The 22,915-nt window shown below is 44.3% G+C and overlaps 3 protein-coding genes across 6 annotated transcripts; 1 reads left to right on the forward strand and 2 right to left on the reverse strand.

Annotated features, from left to right (window-relative positions):
* Positions 1-536: 536 nt before the first annotated feature.
* Positions 537-2,715, reverse strand: LOC101067351 (potassium channel subfamily K member 15-like). Of its 2 annotated transcripts, none has more exons than XM_029827418.1 (2): positions 2,118-2,715; positions 537-1,646 (listed from the first exon to the last, which is right to left on the reverse strand). In XM_029827418.1, the coding sequence occupies exons 1-2, from the start codon at positions 2,491-2,493 to the stop codon at positions 790-792; spliced, it is 1,233 nt and encodes a 410-aa protein (XP_029683278.1). In that variant the 5' UTR covers positions 2,494-2,715; the 3' UTR covers positions 537-789. The 2 variants fall into 2 exon arrangements, with proteins under 2 accessions (XP_029683278.1, XP_029683277.1); XM_029827417.1 differs by having other exon boundaries at positions 537-1,712.
* A 1,356-nt stretch (positions 2,716-4,071) lies between these two features.
* LOC101077286 (opioid growth factor receptor-like) lies at positions 4,072-7,206 on the forward strand. Of its 2 annotated transcripts, none has more exons than XM_011614305.2 (9): positions 4,072-4,400; positions 5,020-5,155; positions 5,377-5,439; positions 5,560-5,592; positions 5,665-5,719; positions 5,903-5,981; positions 6,055-6,121; positions 6,205-6,353; positions 6,435-7,206. In XM_011614305.2, exons 1-9 carry the CDS (start codon positions 4,141-4,143, stop codon positions 6,733-6,735), a joined length of 1,143 nt encoding a protein of 380 aa, XP_011612607.1. In that variant the 5' UTR covers positions 4,072-4,140; the 3' UTR covers positions 6,736-7,206. The 2 variants fall into 2 exon arrangements, with proteins under 2 accessions (XP_011612607.1, XP_011612606.1); XM_011614304.2 differs by having other exon boundaries at positions 4,074-4,409.
* Positions 6,989-22,798, reverse strand: dido1 (death inducer-obliterator 1). Of its 2 annotated transcripts, none has more exons than XM_011614303.2 (15): positions 22,458-22,798; positions 19,211-20,245; positions 18,693-19,080; positions 18,187-18,528; positions 16,599-16,812; positions 13,948-14,458; positions 13,709-13,868; positions 13,511-13,627; positions 13,319-13,426; positions 12,875-13,025; positions 12,291-12,786; positions 11,972-12,119; positions 11,785-11,874; positions 11,500-11,695; positions 6,989-10,960 (listed from the first exon to the last, which is right to left on the reverse strand). In XM_011614303.2, the coding sequence occupies exons 2-15, from the start codon at positions 20,116-20,118 to the stop codon at positions 7,455-7,457; spliced, it is 7,335 nt and encodes a 2,444-aa protein (XP_011612605.2). In that variant the 5' UTR covers positions 20,119-20,245; positions 22,458-22,798; the 3' UTR covers positions 6,989-7,454. The 2 variants fall into 2 exon arrangements, with proteins under 2 accessions (XP_011612605.2, XP_029682487.1); XM_029826627.1 differs by having other exon boundaries at positions 13,271-13,426.
* Positions 22,799-22,915: the final 117 nt, after the last annotated feature.

The raw sequence follows: 22,915 nt of genomic DNA on the forward strand, positions 1-22,915 counted from the left end.
AGATGTGCTCGGATTTCCCCCACTGACGCTGAGCCTTGCAACAGCACAGAAAGTGCACGCCTGCATGTACCCACAGACGTGCACAATAAAAATCATCGATGAATGAGTGATCCTCCAGCAGCAGCAGTTAATGTTTAATAATTATTCACTGTAAAGAAACTGTTTCGCTTGGAAAAATCTATTCTAAATGTAAAAAAATGGAACCGCTAACTCCAAATCTAAGATTGGGATCTAAAGAGGCAAGTCGACAGAGTAGATGAGAAAGATTACTTACACCAACTGTGATTTATATAAAGTGGGATTTAAAAGCACGATTCAAGTCCATCTTAAGCTTCCACAGGTGTTGGAGACACATTTTCATGCAGCATTTCTTAAATCGTGCTTGTTTGTCAGTTTTTAACTGGGTGAAACGTTTGTTCCCACCCGAGAGCGTATGCCCGTCTCAGTTTTCCACTGCACTAAGCAATGAGGATGGAAACATTACCTTGGGAACCAGTCAGAGCGACAATTAGAGGACAGCCATAACTACTGACTGCATGGAAACGGGAAAAGGTCAAAGGTGATAACAACGCAGCAGGTCTGGAAATGTTAGATGCTAGGAAATAACTGACCTAAACCATGTACTGTACCATAACTGACCTAAACCATGTCTGAACTGTAACATTTTTTTTTATTCTACAAATTTTAATACAGAAAAATATATCACAAATTGTAAAATGTTCTAAAAATGGCTGTGCCACCAAAGAGAAAGCCTCTTTTCTCCACAGCCGAAACCAAAAATTGAGAGAATTACATCGACTTTCTCCTGGCGCGAGTCTTTCTTCTTCCCGTACAAACAGCTGCACTTCTGGGAGAAGCCTGCGATGACGCAGCACAGGAGCTGCAGGACGCCCGCTCCACCCTGTAGGAGATGGAGCTGTAAAAAACAGGGTTACTGTGGCCGCCGTGAGGGGGAGGGGGGCTCTCAGAGCTGTCCCGATCACAGCACACGCAGGAGAGAAGCATCCTGAGTCTGCTGGGTTCTGAAACCTCCGAGCCTTCAGGTACATCATGTCTGTGCTCCTTAATGGGAGAAGACAGGAGGTTGGTGCTGCTGCTGCCCCCCTCCATGGGAAGGCTCAGGCTGCACAGACTCCTGTGTCCATCTCCAGCTTCTTTACATGCAACAGCGGCAGTTTCTGCACCAGTCTGCGAGCCCTCCCTGTTCTCCTGCATCACTTTTGGTTGTGATTCCTGCTCCGCGGGACTCACTGTGAGAAACCTTAAGACCACAAGGTTAAGAAAGGCCCCGATCACTGTGAGCCCAACTAAAATGTACATGAAACTGAACGCCACGTAGGGGGTTTGCTCCTGGAGAGTGTTGTTCTTCTGCAGGGCGACAAAATCCCCGAGTCCGATGGTAGTGAGCGTGACGAAGCAGTAGTAATAGGCATGGAAGAAGCTCCAGTCCTCAAAGTGGGAGAAGGTTGCAGCTCCGATGCAGAGAGTGCTCATGCATGACAGCAGTCCCACCAGGACCATGTTCCCCATGGACACCTCGCTCTTCTGCAGGCCCAGGCCGCGCTTGGCTCTGCGCAGGAGGTAGCGGACAAAAGTGTTGATCCTCTCGCCCAAACTCTGGAACATGACCAGCGTCAGAGGGATCCCTAAGACGGCGTAAAACATACAGAAGGTCTTTCCAGCATCAGTGCGAGGAGCAGCGTGGCCATAACCTACGAAATCACGGCGTAATCAAGGTCATTGACGCTGATGTTTACAAGATTATCAATCACCAAATGAATCAGATTTTCCAGGAATTTCTGAGGCTGTGGTTGCAACATCCAGGTTCCACGAGTTCCACCAACAAACAAACTTCTAGTTTTTCTTTTTTAGTGGATGATTTTTATAATTCATAAAATACATTGAAATTATATATACTGAATATATTATTCAGAAACGAGCTACTAGGGGTTTGGTACCTTGCTCAAGAGTACCCTGGCACTGCTCTGAACATAAGCACGTGCATTTTTTCCCCACATCAGTACAAAAACACAAGTTTAAAACAAGCTGGTTGGCTCGAACTGCAGGATTGTGCTCAGAGCGAATGGAGTCAGACAAAAGCACGTCGACACACTTACCAATCGTGGTGATGACAGTAATGGCAAAATAAAAGGAGCCGGCGAACTTCCACTGCCTGCCGGCGCGGTGCGGCGCCGCCTGCAGCACCACCCTCTCCACCTCCCGGTAATCGCCCTCGCTGAAGCCGTATTTCATCTTCAGCTCCTCCAGCTTCTCCTCCAGCGCCTCCGTCTTCGCGCTCTCGCTGTCCGACTCCAAAGCGTCGAACACGGCGGCTCCGATGAGGAGGTAAAGAACGATGGAGAGGATGAGACACAGGCTCCTGAGGTTCTTCTCTTCCATCCTCATGAGGGGCGCGCACAGAGGAGGGATGGTCGGGGGCCGCAGCTGCTGCTGCGGCTCGGGGGGGCGGGAGAGCATCCACACTTTGATCATCTCCTGCTCATCAGGTTGGTGCTACAATGGTGGAACCGTGTCCTGGATGGCGAGTCTTCGCGCGTCCGCAGGTGGAAAGGTGCCGCACCTGTGCGCGCGCAGGTAATCGGAGCTCAGGAGCTCGCAGCGACTTTCCACAGGATGTTTGTCTACAGCCAGAGGAGCATTCATAAGCACAGCAACATGCAGCCCGAGCACTTAAACACCACTTCACATACATTTGTACTCATTTGAAACTGGAAGTGATGACAAAACAGAAATAAAAAGCCTTGTTTAGTCTCAATTGGTTTATGTTTTCACACTGTCTTGAGACCCAGTACAAGCTTTAATATTCCTCTTTCTCAGACACAACCAGTCTGTTTGCATACCTGCAGTGTGGAGTCATTAAAGGTGTGCAGCAAATACTCTGTAGCCTCTTTACTGGGAACCGTTGGTGCCAATGTGAGACAAATCAGATACTGCTAAATCTGGAAAAACTGTATAGCCACAAGACCCAACATTATTCCAGATCTATCTTATTGCTTATTTTGATTCATTTAAGTGCTGCTGTGACTTTGAGTGTCCTTCATGGACTACTCTGTTTTGCCTCATGAAGCCTTCATCTGTAGATTTCACCTGAGCACTGAAGCATTAGCTGGAGGCTTTGTCAAGCTTGAGTGATCCAGTGAGCGTTTAGCTACCTCCAGTGTACCCAGTGAGCGGTGATGTCACACCAGTAGCATCTGAGGACCAACTGACTGGTTCCTCGACACGTCAGCCCTGGACGTTTCTGACATCTCTGCTATCTGCTGTTTTAATTTCAAGTCATGCATGAAGTTTCCACCTATTCCAGGAGATATTTCACCTGGTGGGACTTATTTCCACACTGAAAAGGACCATAAAAGAGCCTGAAACCGAGCCCGAAAGTCATTAAAATCCACTTTTATGGCCTCTATTCTATATACAACATATGGTGATCTCCTTTTTCCGCTTCAGTGAGCACAGAGCAGAACATTAATGGTGCAGCATGCTTGATTTTCCACACTCACCGAGAGCACAATTATCTCCTTTTAAAACGAGTCTCTGAGAGATAACAATCTCATTCTCTGGGCCCCACCATTGCTAAATTAACATCCTGATGCCATCATGTGATGGCGATATCTCACAGGGTGATGTATAGGAGGACATTAGGAGCAGGATGTCCTAAGTGGAGTCTTATCTGTGCCAGAGTGTCGGTGCATAAAGAAAATGAGGGTTTATTTGCAGCAAACACCAGTTGAGACTAACAGCAAATGATTTGGAGTCATTGGTGTTTCATAGCAATAAACTTTATACTGAGTGAGAGATGTTAATGTGACAAAAGGGGCGAGAAATATGGTTTCAATATGACTGAGCTAAAATAAACAGCAGACTCAAAATAGCCACCATCTTATCGTTTATTTATTTTAACCCACTGGGACAGTTTTAAACTAAATCTAATCTTTCTTTTATTGGAACTTTTCTTTATTATCATTGCTGGTTTTCTGACCCCCTTAACAGGTGATGCAGGAAACGGCCCCAGTTAAGTTCCTGTTTTCTGTCAAAAATACGTTTCTGTTTGAAGAGAAATCGAAAGTGAAATCAATTTAGCGCACGGTGACTAATTTCCTAGCTGGATTTGTGTTCGCAATGGCCTGGAAGGGTTATAGACGCTTTTCTTCTCTGTTCGAGTGGCTCTGGCGCAAATTACTTTTTCTCCGGCCCTATTTCGCACCGGCCCTTTATTTCGCCATTGGATACATGGTCAAAGCGATATCGTGGCGTAAAGGTTCCAGGGGCGGCCAGGATGAGGGTCAGGAGAGACCCGGAGAGCGAGACCATGAGGCCGCTGCAGGCGGCGGGGAGTTTGACCACAACGACGGGGAAACGGAGCCGAGCGAGATATCGACGTATGGAGTGTATGAACAACTAATTATTACAGATAAATACATTTAGTATTCTGAGATATATGCACATTTTCGTGACATTCGCCCATAAGGTAATGATTTAATCATATTAACATAATTCTTATAATGTAATCACGACAAACCTCGTAGTTTTGGTAAGAATGATTTAAAAAAAAAAAAATCAGAGAGTCGGTTGAGTAGCTGGTGAAGTCGTCTTCAACCGTCTTCAGCAGAGTCGTGTGATTCATTTTATATTTTGAGGGGGTTATGTCAGTATTTCGAACTTAACCAGTGTTTTTATTTTATACGTTTTTATTTATTTATTTTCAAAATTATAATGTAAAGGCTGACGTAAATCTAAATATTTTGAGTTCAGCGCTTGGGTATGACGTCATCAAAACGCGTCGCTCTTCCTCGTGAGGTAACAGCGAGAATAGATGATCTAGAATAGTAGATCACAGGACGATCTAGAATAGAAGATCATCATGAAAACAAATCTCTATAAAAATGCTGTCGTATCAAATAAATTTCACTTTGCTTCAAGAGTTTGCGTTCACAACCGTAAGGTGATTTTTCAGTTGAAGTTCAATCAACATTAGTTCCACTTTGAAAACCTTTTAAGGTGTCAAGAAGAGCAGGAGAACAGTGACGAGTATCGGGTTGAGTCCGTGGATGAGTTTTACTGCTGCTATGATTCGACCTGGGAGACTGATGAAGGAACATCACAGACACAATGGCTACCTTCAACATCCAGAAATGTATGTAATTCAAACAGGTGGTTCCTCTTCTGGTCTGTCCCATGAGCAACATTTATACAAAAAACAAAACCAAACACACACACACACACACACACACACCAAAAAAAATCCTAAGGGAAGCCAGTCTGTAATGTAATGCTAGATTTGATTTTTTTTTTTTAAATTTAATTGTAAACTGAAGTTTAAAGGAATTTCTTTGGAATGTTTTTTCTGTGCATTAGTACAACTTTAAAAGATTCGAAAATGCTGCAAAAGACATGCAGAACTACAGGCACGACTACCCTGTAAGTAAAAAACACACAGATTCAGTTTTCCTACGGGGATGAATAAAGTACATCTTGAAAACTGTCCAGACTTGTCCAGATAAAATCAAATTCATACTCGCATAATTCTCACTGTCTCAGAGGAAGCCACATCAATGGAGGAACCGGTCGTCGGTGAGTATTTTATCTTTGTGACTGCCCGATTGCTCCAAATAATCATTTAAATAAAAATTCTCTTTTGTGTAGGATGAGATGCCTAATTTGAAATTCTACTGTGGACTTCAGCACTCTGAACCCGATGGTATGGTCCAGAAATACTTTTGTTTTGCTAACTACTCAATCTGTTGATGAACTGAATAACATAAAACAGTAACATGCATCTCAGGACTTTTTAAATATAAAGGACAAGCATGTGGTCCATCCTCCAGGTCCAACATTTTCTTACTTTATTTACCTGCAGTGATGTGTGTGTTTCTTTGATCAGGTATTTACATCCACACTTTTCACACTGAGTGGTTTGGGAGATATGACAAACTGGAGTATGTACACACCTATATTCAGTGGTGAGTTAGTCTTGATCTGCTCAAGTTTTGTGGACTGTTTCTATTGTTATTTATTGCATTTTATCCTTTAAAGGTTGTTTCCACTGCAAGAACCTGGGATGAATGCACAGGCCCCGCCTCTGACAAAAAGAGAAATCAAAGTAAAACTGTCAAAAGCCACAAAACCCCTTGAAATTAAAACACATGCACTTGTGCTATTCTGAGTTTTACTTTATTCCTCAAGGCTTTTCTGGAAAACCACACTGCCAAGAAAAATCTGCTGGAGTCCTACAAGCTGATGCTGGACTTCTATGGGATCCAGCTGGAGAGTGAGACAACAGGACGGGTCAAGAGGGCGCCGAACTGGGCCGAGAGATTTGAAAACCTCAACATGTGAGAATTTATATCTAACACGACTAACGGAAACAACAAAGCAAGCCATCAGCTCTGCCCGTTTCTCTCCCTCGTTGACAGGAACACTCACAACAACCTGCGCATCACTCGCATCCTCAAGTGCCTGGGAAAGCTGGGGTACCCACACTACCAAGCCCCCCTGGTCCGCTTCTTCCTGGAGGAGACTCTTGTCCACCATACTCTCCCAAATGTCAAGAACAGTGCTCTCAACTACTTCCTGTTTGCTGTCCTCGACAAGAATCAACGCAGGGAACTGGTGAAGTTTGCCTATTCCAGCTATGACTGCAGGGACGAGTTTGTCTGGTGCCCGAAGAAACTTCAAACGCTGTGGTCCCAGCCGTCTCGTCTTAAAATTAAATAGGAAGCAGTTCTATATTGACCTGTTCACTTTTGACGATTTCCCCAACATATCTGCCTTTGTGGCCTTGTCTTTATGCTGTGGCGTCGATGAGGAAACCAATGTTCTGTTGCTATTATGGATGCACTCCTGCCATTTAGTTTTAATGCTATTGAAGTGTTGCAGTTCAACTATTAAACAATATGTTTTTGGAAGCTACAGTCAGGCAGCATTGTTAGTGCCAAAGTTACTCTCTGAATACAAAAAACTCCACAACTAACATGTCATCATACTGTTTTAATTGGGCTGGATTATAACAGAAACATCATTAACATCCATTGACTGAATACTGTAGATAGGTGAGTCTTTGATTTCTAATCTGCTGGACACATTCACATCAGCTAACAGTGTGGCCTTACTTTCACATGTTCCATCTCAGATATATGGCTTTTAATTTCTCTATTTAGAAAAGTACGATTAAAAACAGTATATACACAAAGTTTCATATTTACAGGTTCGAAATGGTGTGTTAATGTTCTTAAAAAAAAAAAAGGCTTCAACAATGATTGGACTCAGTCTGTCAAACACTTTGGAGACAAGCAACTTACAACGCATTAAAAAAAAATAGAAAACTTCAAGTGACAAAAAGAATAGTGAGTGAAACTTAACGAAATACTGGTTGTCTATGTTTACAGTGATGCTTTCTACGGGCTTAACAGTCTCCGAACTCCATAATGTAGTGTTCATTTCTCAGAGGACACGCTTTTTGCATTTTCTGCAGGTTTTTCCCCCTCCTTGGATGTACTATGTTTGTCTTTTTTCTCCTCTCGCTTTTCTTTGCTTCTGCTCCCATCGCGACGATCCCTCTCTTTGTCTTTTTCCCTGTCCCTGTCCCTGTCCCTCTCCCTATCTCGGTCTCTGTCCCGCTCCCTGTCCCTATCTCTCTCACGGTCACGGTCACGGTCTCGGTCTCTATCTCTATCTCGTCCCCGGTCTTTCCCGCGGTCTCTGTCTCTGTCTCTGTCCCTGTCCCGCTCCTTGCTTCTGGATCGCTCGCGTCTCTTTTCTCGCTCTCTCTCTCGTTCCCGCTCACGGTCGCGGTTTCTTCCTCTGTCGCGGTCATGATCCCTCCTGTCAGAATCTCTGGTTCTGTCTCTGTCTCTGTCCCGATCTCTCCTTTTCTCTGCATCTTGATCTCTGTGTCGCTCTCCCTCCGTCTCCCGGTGCCTCTCGCCCTCCTTCCCCCTGCTGCGCTCCCTTTCTCGGCTGCGCTCTCGCTCGCGCTCTTTTTCTTTGCTCCGATCGCGATCTCTGCTCCAGCGCTTGACCTGGTTCCTGTCCCATGGCGGTCTGCCACTGTGGGCTTCCCGGTCTCTTTCCCTCCTGCGGTCCTCGGACGCCTCCCTTGTTCTCTCTTCGGAGGGTTGCAAAGGTGCCGAAGCAGGTTCTCTGTGGCTTTCAAACCGACTAAAGCGCTCTCCACTGTGGACTTCTGCGTCCTCTCGGTTGGTGCTGCTCCTCCTCCGTATTTCGGGAGAGCGCCGCCGCCAATGGTCATCCCTGTGTCGGTCTGGGCTTTGAGCTCTTGCAGAGCCTAAAGCCTCTGGAGGAGTTGGCAGTAAGGCCCCACTGTGGCGGACAGGTCTAACCTCTTCAGACAGCCTATCGAAGCGGTACTGCTCAGATCCTCCAAAATGATGAGCTCGACCTTCATGAGGAGCAGGAACTCTGTGCTCATCAAACGACCCTCGGTGCGGTGGCGAGGGATGCGGCCTGGAGCCGTACTGGCTATGTGGATTAAAATGCGGGCCGCTCATCTCACCACTGGAGGGTGGGCCTCTTCTGTCCTCGTACTGATTAGGCGGAGGTCCACGGTACACCGGACCCGGTGGAGGACCTTGATTATCTTTGAAAATATGGTGAGGATTTGCATTCTGGTCTGCATTTAAACTGAAAGAGCTGTCTTTATGTTGGTCGACCATTGAGGGTGGAGTGGCGTGGCCACCATACTGAGACGGTGGTGGACCCCTCGGGCCGGGGAAAGGGGATGGAGGAGGAATTCTGCTACCGAACTGAGGAGGCGGCGGACCCGTGAAAGGTGGAGGAGGACCTCTGTTTGCAGAGAAATTAAATGGTGGTGGAAGGCCGGAGAATCGTGGTGGGGGTAAACTAGTCTGCCCATCAAAAACAGGAGGTGGGGGGAGGCCGAGAGGGGGGCCTGACGGAGGAGCTTGTTGTCCAGCGTGCTGAGGAGGAATGGAATGATCAAACATTTGAGGAGTGGGTCCTCTTGGTGCCACTGGAGGAAACGGTGGTGGTGGCGGCCCTCTGAGTGGCATGATATTCTGAAGTGGTGGTCCAGGGGGCGGCTGCTGGGGTGGTGGTTGTGTCCCTGGCCACTGGTTCTGATAGGGGGGATATATAGCTGGAGGTGGACCATATTGCTGGTTGTTATCAGCGGGGATGGATGGAAGATTATGGACAGGGGGAGGAACACGGATGGGTAGAGGCGGTCCCTGCATGTGAGGGGGGCCTGACATGGGTGGAAGACCCTGCATGGGGGGTGGCATTGATATTGGTAGGGGTCTCATAGCTGTATTTTGTCCTGGCAATGAGTGGGCGGGTGGGGGGTAGTTGGATGGTGGAGGAACATCAGCTGGAGGCCCATATTTATTATCAAAGCCTGATGCTGACATGTGATGCTGCAGGTGGTGGGGCTGACTCTCAACCATTTGCGTGCTCTGGGCGAGGACCGGGATTGCTGAGGTTATTGCGGAGGTGTTGACGGGCTCGTTATAATAACTAGTGGTTGGAGTATTGCAGCTATTCTCTTCATTCTCACACTCCTCAACTTTTAAAATACTTGCTGCATTTGGCCAAATACTGTACTTGTCCAGTTCTGCTTCTGCTTTGACCGGCTCGTCTTCCTCCATTTTCTCCTCTTTGTCAACCAGGTAATTGACCTCCATATCGGGGTGCAACTCCTCTCCTAATAATGGAATCGATACCTCCACCTTGTTGGACTCATTGAAAGGTAGAATCTCATGTTTCATTGACTCTTCTGGCTTTGCTGCTTCTGAATTATTTGAGCCATCTGTCACCTCAGCTGGAGTTACCAGCTGAGGCTCTGGGTCAGCAGGTTGAGAAACATCAGGCACCACAGCAGGAGCCTCCTCTTCTTTAACTTCAGGTTCATCATTTGATGTTTTGCCTGTTAGAGACTGACGAGGGTCCCTGCTCTGTCGCGGATCTCTCCTCTGGTTGATCAAGGGGCTGGTTGAAGACGACTTCACCAGCTCCTCAACCTTTTTGCCGAGCTGGAGCAGCTGAGTACTCGCCAAAAGCGATTTGGAAGGTTGACTTAAAAGTGTTTCTGGAATCGACAAAGGAGTCACAGTAGTCATTTCCTGTTCTCTCTGTTTCTGCAATGCTCCATCTCCAATCTGTTTGAGGCTTTCCAAGATCTTCTGTGGATCGGCTATGGGCTCAATTGCAGATTTAGCTTGGTCTGCTGCTGAAGCTTTGACATCATCAAAAATGGAGTCATCCTCTGGGTCATACGCCACATCTTCACCTTCAGACACCTCGGGCTTCTGTGAGAGCTCAGACTTGCTCAGTAATTCAGCAGATTTCTTAGGCATATTGAAACCCCTCCTGGGATCATATTCCTCCTCTGGATCATATGGTCTGTCATCTTCATCCTCCTCTATGTGCTTATCATCAGAACTTTGTGCAAACTGTCGCACAATCGGGTCAAGCATTGTAGCAGCTGGGATGGAGAGTTCGCCGCCCTGATCAGATGGAGAGTTGGAAGCTTCTGAATCTTGTTTTTTTGTCCCGAAGAGTTTTTTCAGGATGGTCTGAAGGGGCGTTGCAGTCGCGGAGGAGACATTGACCGAGGTGGATGAAGATGGGGAGTCCCTTCCAGCAGTGGCGGCCATGGCGACGGGGGCTTTTACAGATGACAAAATGGAAAAGACAGAGGAGGTGGTCACACTGCTGCTTGAAGTGTCAGAAGAGCTGGACGGAGGGGACCCCGGAGGTGTCGTGCTAAAGGGAATTTCCAGACTTTGCCGAGTGCCTCGTTCTGTCCTGGCAGAAGGCGCCTTTGGCGGGCCAGTGTCTTCAACGTCTTTAGCTTGAATCTTGGAACGCTTTTCTTCCATTTCCAGTGGAGCTGCAACACGCTTCCTGTCCTTCTGGCAGATTAGCAGGCCCAAAAGAATGTTGGGACGAGCTGGTTCCAGCCCTGCAAATGAGAAAACAAATATTTTAGAATAACATGAACACATATACTACCTTGTGAAAAGCAAATCCTCCAAAAGTTTGGAATTAACCGACAACTTTTCGTTGCATCCACATTCTCTTCGTAGCAGATCCACAAATGTTTAAGTCTCTGAGGATCAACTCGGTGTTGATGCTTTATTTTGAACATATCACAGATTGTCATTGATTTAATTTAACTGATTTATGAATTGAGAATCTCAGAGCAGCGCGTCACTGTCGCAATTTAAGTCATTTAAAATATTGAATCATTTTAATTTATAAATTTGATGAAAACAAAAGGCTGAACTGGACTCAAGTGACATCAACCTGTGATGCAAATGTCTTTTATTAGAAATGCTTGATACAATACTATGTACACAATATAGGACAGCAGCTAATATGCAAATAACATTAAGTTTCAGTGCCCCCTATAGGACAAACCCAAAACTTCCTAAATTATTCTAACAGTACAATAATGACAGTTTACTTTGCATTATCCAAAACTCCCATGTATATGCTTACCTGGTCCATCAAATGGTAAAAGATTGGAGGGTAATGGATCTTTGGAGCCCAGTGGAATGAGATAGAGGTCTTTGATGCGCCGATTGTTGTTAGCCACCACACCAAATCGCTGTCTACTGCTAAAGTAAGAGAACAGGGAGACATATGCCACCTCCTCCTCCTCTGTAGCTGGGTGAAAACGGATCAGACACAGTTCCTGGAAACAGTGCAACAGCATGGCATGAAGAATGGGAAGCCTTTCACACAAAGAGGAGATAGTCATAGAAACTGATGTTCTAAACAAACCTTGGAGAGGGAGGTTTTCAGCTTTCCAACATAGTCCCACACGGTGCTCGGTGATATGCGTCCTCCGATGTGAATGGTGTCAGGCAAATCCTGCAGCATTGACATTATTGACATGAGTTGACTAAGCTTCAATGAGTTGATTAAGCTTCAATGTAGCAGCAGTTTATTGATTAGGGAAAACACTGACCTCCTTCAGGTGATCAAAGGATCCAGACACCAGATAAGCTTTGGTCACAAACTTGGCTACCGACTGCATATAAATAAGTCCTTTCCAAATCTTCTCCTGACCATGGAGGAAGATTGCAGTTTCACCTTCAGCAGAAGGCTCAATTGTGCTGCAAATCCAAAACAAAATCCTCATTTAATGTCATCCATAAGCCATCACAAAAGCCTGGATACAATTTTTCAAACGTCACTCGTTTTCTTAAAAAAATGCCACAGATCATATTGCACTGCAGCCCACACATACTCAATGTTTAATGCTTTTGTTTAATGCCGATGTGCACCTTGTTTTTGCTGGTTTGGACACAGGTACTGAAGTTGGTGGGGCTGGAGGCATCGGCAGCGGCAACTTGGATCCAAGCTCTGATGGAGCGGGAGCAGCTGTGGGAGCCGAGAGCGGGTCCAACATGCTGTTTGTGGGCTTTTCTGGAGGAGTGTAGCTAACCGTCACAGCAGCACTGTGCCGAGCCATGCGTGGATCTCTGCGGGTGTTGGTGATGGAAGACACTGTGGAAGTGATGGGGGCAAGAGGGGGCAGTTTACTGAAGTCCTGATTCAACTGTGGCACCGAGTCTGGCACAGCCGCATCCGTGTTTGCTTGACTGGATGGTGCGAGTGCTGGTTGGTAGGCTAAAGGATCCTGGTGCTGGTATGTTGCGGTGACCTGTGGTTGGGCGTCCCCGGACCTGGATGAATGGAGTTCCTGTCGTGGTGACTTCATTTCAGGTTTCTTGGTTAGCTTCATTTTCTTAGCAGCATATTCATCTTCACTCTTTTGACCTGATGGGAGATTATTGCAAATATATTATTAGGGTTATTCTTTAAAAAGACTGATCACACAACCAACACTTTACTTTGTTGCATTTACCTGTGCATATTTTACAATTGAGGTCAAACAGGTGAGTCCTGTGTTCAGAAGTGGTGTCTTTGAGCATGGAACTGAAAATATCTGGCATACTGCTGCTGTTTCTTTCCACAGCGGAGGCTTGAGCTGAACTGACTGGAGTTTCATCCTGGTCCTGTGGGCAAAATAAAAGTGAGGATACACGTTGTGGCAGAGGTAATTAGATCAGGTCATCTTTTATGATGATTCATGTAACCCTGTGGATGCACTTATATTTTAAGGAAAGAAGTAATGAAGAGAAAAGAAGAGTCAGAAAGATCCCAATATTGGTCCTTAACTTGTCAAATCAGTCCAGGACTGGACCCATGCAAAGGTGTAAACAGTGTGAAAGTTTAGAAAGAGGAGCCCGCCACCACTTACAGGAGCAGAAGCCATGCGAGCAGACGAAGAGGCAGCAGGAATACATACATCTGCATCAGACGCTGGTGGGACATCATCCACATCCATGCTGTGTGTGCCAGAGTGTCTGCCCTGTTTGGAGTGTCCAGAATGAGCCCTCATACCAGAGCCACGCTCCTGCCAGAAACAATCATACACTGTGAACTTTTTACAGTCCATCTCAAGTGCTAATTCTTGGTATTTAGTTTCAGCCACATTTACCTCAGGAGCATCTGGCTTCCTCCATTCCGACATCTCTTTAGACAGCAGCTCTTCGGCACTGAGTCGCACTAGTCTGAAAGGAGTCACGTCACCACCGATCACCCTGTAGAACAACCCCTGCGCCAAATGGATAACCATGTTACACACCCGGTGTCTTTACACGCACAGTTCTATTGCATACCACGGTAATAAACTCACTTTGTTTTTAGGATCTTTCAGGTTGAACATCAAGGACCTGTACTTATTTTTGTACTTGCTGTCAGTGTTAAGGCAGAGGTTGAACATTTCCTTTTCAATGGCAAAGGCCAGTCTTCCCACCTCGCTCTCAGTCATTTTCAGATCATCACTGTCGCTCACCCTGGACATAACAGACATTTAAGATACCGCACGGTAAAAAGCATTTTCCAAAAGGCTTATTTGTTTTGTGTGATTCTCACCTCTTATACAGGATGTCTGTCAGTGAGCGGCGGATGTTCTGTCTCATCTGGTTGTTTGGTGGTGGGGGCACAGGTGATGCAGGTGGTACCGAGGAAGCCGAGTGAGGTCTGGATGAGGAATGACTGGAGGAAGCAGAGAAGGCCTGAGATGATGGGACTCTGGAGGAGGAGTGACTCTCGGATGAAGCGTCTTTTTGCTGTGGCTGCTTCTTGGGAATAGTGAAGTTGGACTTGGTGACTCTGAGAGCTCCAGTAATGTGGATGGGGCCGGGAGGGAAGGAAGATTGGGGCTTTGAAGTCGAAGAGGCTAATTTCTTCGTCTTTGAAGAAGTTTTATTGTGGGGGGTGACGGGTTTCTTGGAGCTTGAATGATGTGACTGCTTCCTGTCTCTGAGGGAAACCTTGGCTGCTTTAGTGATGGGAGCCTTCTTGTTTCCTTTGACTGGTGTTGCAGAAGCGGGTTTCTCTGGGCTCTTTTCAGGTGCTGCTTCCTTCTCCTCTTTTGCAGGGGCTAAAAACCAAGGACAATAAAAGCTATAATTTCACATAACAGAAGAAAAATATGTAGTTCATAATGCACATTGGCACCATTTTTGGTGCACTGGATCGGCAACGTTAAAAAAGCTTTAAAAATAACATCAAGCAACTTTAAGATTAAATACAGAACAGTATATCACAAAAAGTTAATAATGAACACATCTCAAGCTAAAAAAAACCTGATTCACATTCTTAATTAAATATTCAATTTGGTCAATTAAAGTCCCCCCTTTTTTCATAGCTTAAACATTTTAATGTGGGTCATTGAAGAAATATATTTCTTTCTATAATGCTACCGGCCAGGAAATATTTTTGCGATGCACCACTTAACACGCAAAAATGAAACATGAATAGTGGGTACAATGAAAACACCAGCAAGTTACTCTGTGGCCTTTAAAATCCAGTCCTCTTATCTACAGTGGCTAAAGGTGAGTCCCTTTGTTCCATTAAATTGTGCGCAAATAAAGCATTAATCCAAAGTATGTAAGTCACTGTATGTAAAAGAGCATGCGATATTAACATGTTTAAGTGACAAGCTCAGCTGCACATCTTAATAAAACTGCTATATCCACTACTGATTGACCAGGAAATGCATCCAAACCAGTCTCATAATTGTCCAAAATGTTTAGCATCAGCGAAAAATGTACTTTTAAATCAGGTAATGGCATATGTATATAGTTAAAATTCATTCATCTGATCAACTTTGTTATATATTTAAACCAGAGAAAAATGCAACGCAACATTTGCAAAACTAAACACAACCAGTCAACAATCTTATCACAATACTGCTTGGCATCATTTGGACAATGTAAGCACAACTGTGGCCTCCTGTTCCGACACTCCTCATAGCAAACTTCTGCCTGAGATCTCAACTCCTGCTGTAAACTGCATCCTTTCCCTCCAGTGGCCTGACATGAACTGTGCACACAGCAAAGAAATCCTCAGTATATTCATTTGGTGTAAAACGTGCAATCAGGTGGGCCCATCAGCTTCTCAGTCTTCTGCATCCAGTCTTCATCTGTGGGCTTCCAGAATTCCACCATCTTCCAGCTGGTCTGGCATTCTTCCTCCAGCTCCTCACCATATGCAGCTTTATCCAGTTCCAGAGTGTATTTATGTAACAGATGTGTGCATGTTCGATTTGATCAGGATATCCAAACAGCAAGCCAACAGTGCTCACATAATCAACTGAGCCATCCTAAAATCTGTTAGATGCCTTTTATTTCAAAGCCAGTTACCCACTCAAGTCATGAGGTATCATATTCAATATGAATCAGCAATTAGCCATAAATTATATTTTTAAATAAACAAACACAGACAAGGTTGTGCAAAAGGAGCCGATGTTATCTCAGTACGAGCCAGGTAACCTCCAGATTATCAGAGGGGAATTCTGAGAAACCTACCTGCTGTAGGGGAGACAGTGACCAACCTAACAGCTGAGGTGACGGACGCAGGAAGTGGAGAGACATGAGCATGTGACGGAAAATCTCACACAAACAAAGTCCAGGCGCACCTTTGTTAATATAAATCTGTCCGGTGGGTTAACTGGACATTCAAAAGGGGTACCCCAGTCATTCAATATTGCACTTAGAGACTCCAAGTATGCATAATGGTGATGCAACAGATAAGAGCCTACATTACCCATAATTCCTAAAAACCGTATGTAAAACTTCACTTTAATTAGTGCCTTCTTCATCTAAATCAGGATTTTAGTGTCTCAAAAACTGAGATACTCTTGGTTCTATCAGAACTAGTATTCAAGACTAATGCCATGGTAGATGTTAAAATACATCCACAGATTTGATGCCCGTACCTCTCACCCCCCCCCCCAAACATGTCAGTGCAACGTTTGGAGTGCCCCTTTAAAAAATGATGTTGAATTCTTGAATACTTACCCATCATGAGAAACTTACCTTTTCCACGGCTGCCAGCATCATCCAGCAACATAACTACTATAATCATGAAACCCTTTGGATCTTTTCAAGTCTAGAATACAGCTAAGATCCTCTGAGGAGTGTGCGTTTGTCTCCAAAGACATTTCTAATTATCACAGAATACAGTCACGGAAAAAAGTGGTTTCATCAACAGGCCAAGACCTTCAAAGAGATACATACACTTTCTGTTTAACACTGTAGCTGATATGGGTGTAGTCTTTTCTGCTGCTACTGCAATGTAATTATGGTCGCTGGACCAGGATGCAGTATTTGGCGGGGGCCGTTCTTCCACGGCGTGCTCGTCTTCCTCGTCTGGATCGGGGCTGTGTTCTTCCTCGCTGCCCGACTCTTCCGACGACATTTTCTGCGTCTTCTTCCCACCATGACTGCTCTTCTGGAGAGAAAAGAACAACCCGGTTTCAGTGGCAACACCGAGCTCCGTGGGTTAAAAAAAACTGAATAGAGCTGAAGTGACGTTCGTTGGTTTAAGGTTCTTGACTGGAGGAACATCAGAGCATGATCGGCTACTCCCAAACTATTACTGCTGAGGTAAAAATGCTCCAATTACAGAGACACAACTAATGTGCCATTGATCTCACATATGCTAAGGCCACAACTATGACTTGATAAATACTGTCTACACCTGATCGAGCTACATTGGATACTGCATTTGCAATTAAGATAATGTGACTTTACGCATTCCACCTTAATTATCGAGTATTTGACGCACTCGGGCTCTATTAAATACATTTTTTTTCCACTGAACTCACCTCGGATTTAATAGCATTTGGGATCAGATGGTGCCTATTCAGCTGCTAATGGCACCCTTTCAATGTAAGTGGTTGTTATAGCAACAGAGTGGTTAACTGCTGACAAGATGCACGTGGACAAGATTGGACAAATGGAGGGGACTGTGTCTGATTCTCTTTATGTGTCTGTTTGTTGCAATAAGGACATAAGTTATCATTAAAAGGGCTGAGGAGGGAAGGAAAACACACTCTAAAAGGAAACAAGTTGAATTGAGATTAAGGATTTTGTAAAAATTAAATCTCTTCAGGATTTACATATTTCTCTCCTCAATCTCATACCGCAGAGTGAGAATTGCACCGAATGTCACATTCACGGTGTATTTAAAGAGGTGAGCGTGAAAAATAAGGAAGAAACAGTGCACAAATAAGTGTGAGCAAAGTCTATTGTCTGGAAGTGTGGAACACCAGCAACCATTAAGAATATATTCTTTTAAACAACAATGTGCTTTCAGCAGCACTGACGCTGACAAAGCCGAAGCTGAGTACGTATTAAATATTCACCCACGAAGCAGCGACAGGAAACATTTAAATTGACACAGCAACAGAATTTCTTCACTCATCTTAATGCAGAGAACATGACAACTAATGAGTCAACGGGTCCATCACACATTTTGAGCATAATGAAGGTCCTAGCGAAGGCAGTATTTCATTTTTAGGTGAAGGAGGTTGCATAAATATAGATCCCATCACTTAAAATAAACAAAGAAATTAGATTTTAGTCATTCAAACAGTGCTACTTTAGCGTGACTAGACAGAAGCTATATATTGAGATTAATGTACGTTATAAAAATGACATTTGTTTTAGGACAGGATAAAAAGGTGTAGGGCTCAGTGTCATGGCAACAGAAACCAGTCAAATACTCAGCACTATCAGCACACTCCAAACTACGAATTTATAGTGGTCAGATTTCTAGTCTACAAAGCTTCAAAGTGGTACTGTTCTGAGCACTCCGAGTTACCTTTGGTGTAGACTTGGTTTTCTCAGGCTTGACTTTGTCCTGTCCGGGCTCCTTGTCGTCACTGATGGACTTCATGGCCGCTGCGGCGTGTCTCAGGATGCAGTCGTTGCCACAGTAGACAGAGTCTGGCTGGGCATCGTTCTCGCAGCCTGGGCCGATGCACTTGGGAAGGGAAGCCTCCTCGCCGGGCTTCTCCACGACCTTTTCCTCGGGCGCTTCCCCCGTTGGTGTCGTTTTTACTTCTACATTTGATGCCACTTTCGGCTCCGTGTCCTGTACTGGTTTCTGCTCCGCTGCCTTCTTTTCCACTGGCAGTTTCTGACCTTTTGGTTCAAGTGGTTGCTGCAAGTATGACTTAGGTTAATGATGACAATAACATAACCATAAGATGGACTGAAATGTTTTAAATATTTAATGACTTAAGATGGCCTGGGAGTAAAAATATGAAAACAACCTGGACAATTACATGTTGTCACTCACAACCCTGAGGATGAGTTGTAACCTACCGGCTGAAAGATTTTAATCTTCTTTTTCCCGGTTGGATTAGTGGCTTTCTCTATCCTGCCTTTGATGCCCATATCGTCACTTCCCGCCCCTGTGGAGAACGCTGCTCCGACAGGTGACTGATCTCCGAGACTGTTTGCCTTCTCGGCTGAGACAGAACCAACAGCAGCAGATGCCGCTGCTGGACCAACTCCGACTCTGGGCTTCCCGATCGCCAGGCTTGCAGAAAGGTTTGATGTAGCAGGTCTGACCAGCTGGTTTTTCTTGGTGGTGCAGTTGGGACAGATATAGTCTTCGCCATTTCGCTCCATCAAGCGGCCGCGGGCCTCCGTGATGCCCACACAGTCTCCATGGAACCACTCCTCACAGCGATCGCAACAAATCATAAATCTAGTTAAGACAGAAGCATGACAAAGATGTGGAAAAACAAAATAAATGCAACAAAATCTGTTTTTTTTTCTTCCTTCTGGCACTTTTCTGTTTAAACATTTATTTTTAACTACACCGGTTTAGAAAATACCTTTTATTATGTTTCTGCCGACAGATGCAATAAAGCGCGTTGGGGTCGTAGCCACTGTCCGACTCGGAGGACGATGAAGTAGAAGAGTCGTCGTCGTCGTCATCATCATCATCGTCGTCCTCTTCATCTTCGTCATCCTCCTCTTCCTCCTCGTCATTACATCTCTGGCGTGTCTGTATCTTTCCAGAACCCTGGGGAGACTTGGCCCTGGTCTCTCTCTTGATGGAAGTAGTGGTCTTGCTGGCTGGAGCTTTCACTAAAGATGTGTTCTTATTGGCTACTTTCTTTTTATTAACATAAGTTCTTAGTGGTCCACGTTTTACCAAACCCACAACAGTCTTTTCGGTACCATCTTGGTTCGTGTCTTTTTCGGCTTCCTTCTTTATTTGTTCTTTGATATTCTCATCGTCATGTTCATTCTTCTGCTCAACCCCCCCACTCTGAGTAGAGTCCATCTCTGGTTGCGACTGTGCCCTTCTCGTGTCCCCCACATTTACAGAACACTCTTCCTCTTTTTTATCTCCTTTGTGGTCCTCAGTGGCAGCATCTTTGTCATCGTCCTCATTCTCGGAGCTTTCTTCGTCCTTGACCGTCACTCTACCGCCTCCCCGAGTCTGTCTGCCACCTTGACTTTTCTGCTGTTGCTTCCTTGCGCTGCTTCTTGTCCTCCTCTCTGGAGACTCTTCTTTGTCTTCTTCATTCTTAAAATCGGGGTTACCATCTAAGCTGGCTTCTGATGCAGTCTCTGCATCAGTAGGTGTTTGTAAAAGGGGCTCCCCACTCTTTCTAGACCCCCTTTTAGCACTGGAAAGGAATTCCTCCAGCTTGTCAGTACGTTTTGCCTGTCTACCGCTGCGGCGTACAGGGTAGCGGCTCTCTGGACTGTCAGCTGCCGTCTCCACTGGCATTTCTCTTTTGGCAACAGAAGGTTCTCTGAAACACCCAAGTCTTATTTCACCGTTTGCCTTTGAAGGTTGTGTGATTTCTCTAGTGTTGGACCTGCCACATTGCCATGTTCCTTTTATTCGAAGCCTCCTGTAAAAGAGTATCATAGGTTATGGCATGCAACCAATAAACTATCACAAATTCTGTGTGATTTCCTACTGTTTTGGATTTCAAGATGCATGAAGTATATATAAATAACATAACTGTGCAAAACCTATGTGTAGCTCTACAGAGAACCATTTTACCCTATATGTTCTCAATTCTAAACCATGTTGGAACACTACAAACAAAAATCTCTTTTTACACTTAATGGCCAAAGACTCCCTATTTTAAAGGAAATTGACGAGCTTCAATTCAGTTAGATTGGGACTACGCAATGCTTTTCAAACAAGGGGAAATTCTTTTTCAACATATGTGCACCATACACCCTTAACAGGCATTAACAACAAACTATGTAAATTGCTGAGCAACTTTAATACCAATGGATGATAAAAATGAATTTGGTAAATGTCTGGGCAAACAATCCTGACTCATTCGTGCCTCACGTTACCATTTCAGCCTGATCACATTGTATATAAAGACCAATACGATCGCATGAAATCAGGTAATCTTACATGTTTTAAAGATACCAAGTAAACGTGCTATTCAAGACAACTGACAGAGGCGGGTTTGTTTCTCCCCATGCAAACAGTTCAGTCCTGTAACTGAATCTTTTTTCAAATAATCTAATAAAGAATGGTTATTTAACACTAAATATATATGTATATAAATATATAGTTGGTAAATTTTTTTTTTACAAATTATAGAAATATCACAACACTATACAGGTATACATGTCATTCTGATTTCATTAGGACTGAAATTCAGATCATTCAAAACAAATTTTCAATATGAATCGCAATTATGAAGTCATGGAATATGTGAAACAAGGACAAATAGTGAAAACTACACGCAGGATCCAGTCGTTCATTATTAAAACGTTACTCAACAGTAATCTTCAAAAGCGTCTAATGGCAAGCAAAACAGCAGTTCAAATTATTATTCAGATTATATTGCACTGCATAAAAAAGGTTTATCTAGTACTCACAAAATTGCAATGGCTATAAATAAGGCATACGCCGATCCTTCAATTCTGAAAATAAATGGATAATTTCACTAAAAGTGACCGCCAACTACGCAAATAGTTAACGACGCTAGGTTGATTTAATTTACAAGATGATTGTACAATGTCAGTTAATAAGGTCACTTCGGTTATCGATTTAAGGGGATTGTTTTTATTTCCAGGTACAAAAACGAATTTTGTGCCATTTTAATTATAAAACACCCTAACGTCAATGAGTGCGTTATGTCGTAAAAACAAGGTAAAAAAAGAAAACAGGCGGAAACTGATGACGACACTGCCACGTGAATGGGTGGGGCGTTACCATATAAGGAGGGACAGGCCCGGGGGAGGAAAAAAAACATTTTAACGCAACTACTTTATAAACATCTGGTACTATCATTGCGTTATTACTTTGCAACATTGTTAAAGTGGCCAGATTAGATACATCGACCAAGCGCGACCCGATGCCGAGAAGCGGGAGTCATACGGGGCCTTTGGGCGTAACATGTTGTGTTAGCACTAATCATAACCACTGAGCGTCACGTGTATGAGAGAAAACGTGATCTGTATACAAGTAGAAAAAGGAGGATTGTACGATAAAGTACATATAAGGTGGTTTGCACACGGAACAAATTCCGTTCCAACAAGCGACCACATTTTACTGCACAGGCCACATTAACGACGGCCGCAAAACCGTCATCCTGCCAAACGTAAGAAAGCTCAACAATAACTCAACCGTAATTTAATACACAGGAATCACCTGTCATTTTAACAAAATAGAGAAAAATGCGGAGCTTTACCGTGTAGCGCAACAACAAAAGACAAATTATCAACACATACGATTTACATCGAGGAACGGTGACGGCAAAACGTGCATCTGTAGTTAGCAAGCTTAGTTGCGCTGTTAGCAACTGGCGTAGTCTAGCAACCGATTTTTCAATGTCCAAAGCCCATTTCAATTTTATCCCTCAAATCCATGTGACAAATATCCCCAAATTTTACTGTGACTATAGAAATACCTGTTCAGACAAATTATTACTGCACGCTAGTCGATGCACTAGTAGGTATACAAGCTAATGCTCCGGGAACACTGCCTCATATACCTACATGTTACAGGCGAATTGCTCAGAAATTTAAGACTCCCACAATTACACACTTCTTCAGTGTTGTCGAAATGTTGAATCGCGATAGTCTACCCACCTACACGCACGAAATACCGATATGCCCTCGTTCTTCGGTCAATCCTCCATTTTCCATTCCCGCTGGAGCTAACTGACTGCGGCAGATGGCTGACCGTACAACAAAGGGCTAATCTTTTTACAGCGCCCCCACTGGCCCGGAGGACATATTCAAGACTTTGTGGACATGACTCCACTAAAGGCCTTTAAATAATAATAATAATTTTACAAAAACTGAACACATTTATCTAAATTGCATACACCGATTATACCATGTACAGAATATTTGCTGTTTACAGTCGGCCCACAGCTTTTATTTTAAAAAATATTCTATTTTGTTGTAAGGTTAGGTTGTGGTTTTTACTATCAGGCACCATTCCACAAAGCCTGACAAAGCACAACCATTTTAAATCATCTCATTTAACTCCATGCTGAAAGTATTGATAGTCTGTTGGATTTCTAATCTTTTTGCATGAACTG

The sequence above is a fragment of the Takifugu rubripes genome, chromosome 19 (assembly GCF_901000725.2).
Source record: "Takifugu rubripes chromosome 19, fTakRub1.2, whole genome shotgun sequence".
Classification (NCBI taxonomy): Eukaryota; Metazoa; Chordata; class Actinopteri; order Tetraodontiformes; family Tetraodontidae; genus Takifugu; species Takifugu rubripes.

What these genes read in the sequence shown, in the direction of transcription:
- LOC101067351 (XM_029827417.1), bottom strand. Translation starts at nt 2,493, where the DNA reads ATGATCAAAGTGTGGATGCTCTCCCGCCCCCCCGAGCCGCAGCAGCAG. An exon ending in TACTGTCATCACCACGATTG is followed by an intron (nt 1,713 to 2,117) that starts GTAAGTGTGTCG and finishes GTGATTTCGTAG; the next exon opens with GTTATGGCCACGCTGCTCCT.
- LOC101077286 (XM_011614304.2), top strand. Translation starts at nt 4,141, where the DNA reads ATGGCCTGGAAGGGTTATAGACGCTTTTCTTCTCTGTTCGAGTGGCTC. An exon ending in TACCTTCAACATCCAGAAAT is followed by an intron (nt 5,156 to 5,376) that starts GTATGTAATTCA and finishes TCTGTGCATTAG; the next exon opens with TACAACTTTAAAAGATTCGA. An exon ending in TGACAAAAAGAGAAATCAAA is followed by an intron (nt 6,122 to 6,204) that starts GTAAAACTGTCA and finishes TTATTCCTCAAG; the next exon opens with GCTTTTCTGGAAAACCACAC.
- dido1 (XM_029826627.1), bottom strand. Translation starts at nt 20,118, where the DNA reads ATGCCAGTGGAGACGGCAGCTGACAGTCCAGAGAGCCGCTACCCTGTA. An exon ending in TGAAAGATCCTAAAAACAAA is followed by an intron (nt 13,628 to 13,708) that starts GTGAGTTTATTA and finishes CATTTGGCGCAG; the next exon opens with GGGTTGTTCTACAGGGTGAT. An exon ending in CTCGCATGGCTTCTGCTCCT is followed by an intron (nt 13,026 to 13,270) that starts GTAAGTGGTGGC and finishes TTTTGCCCACAG; the next exon opens with GACCAGGATGAAACTCCAGT.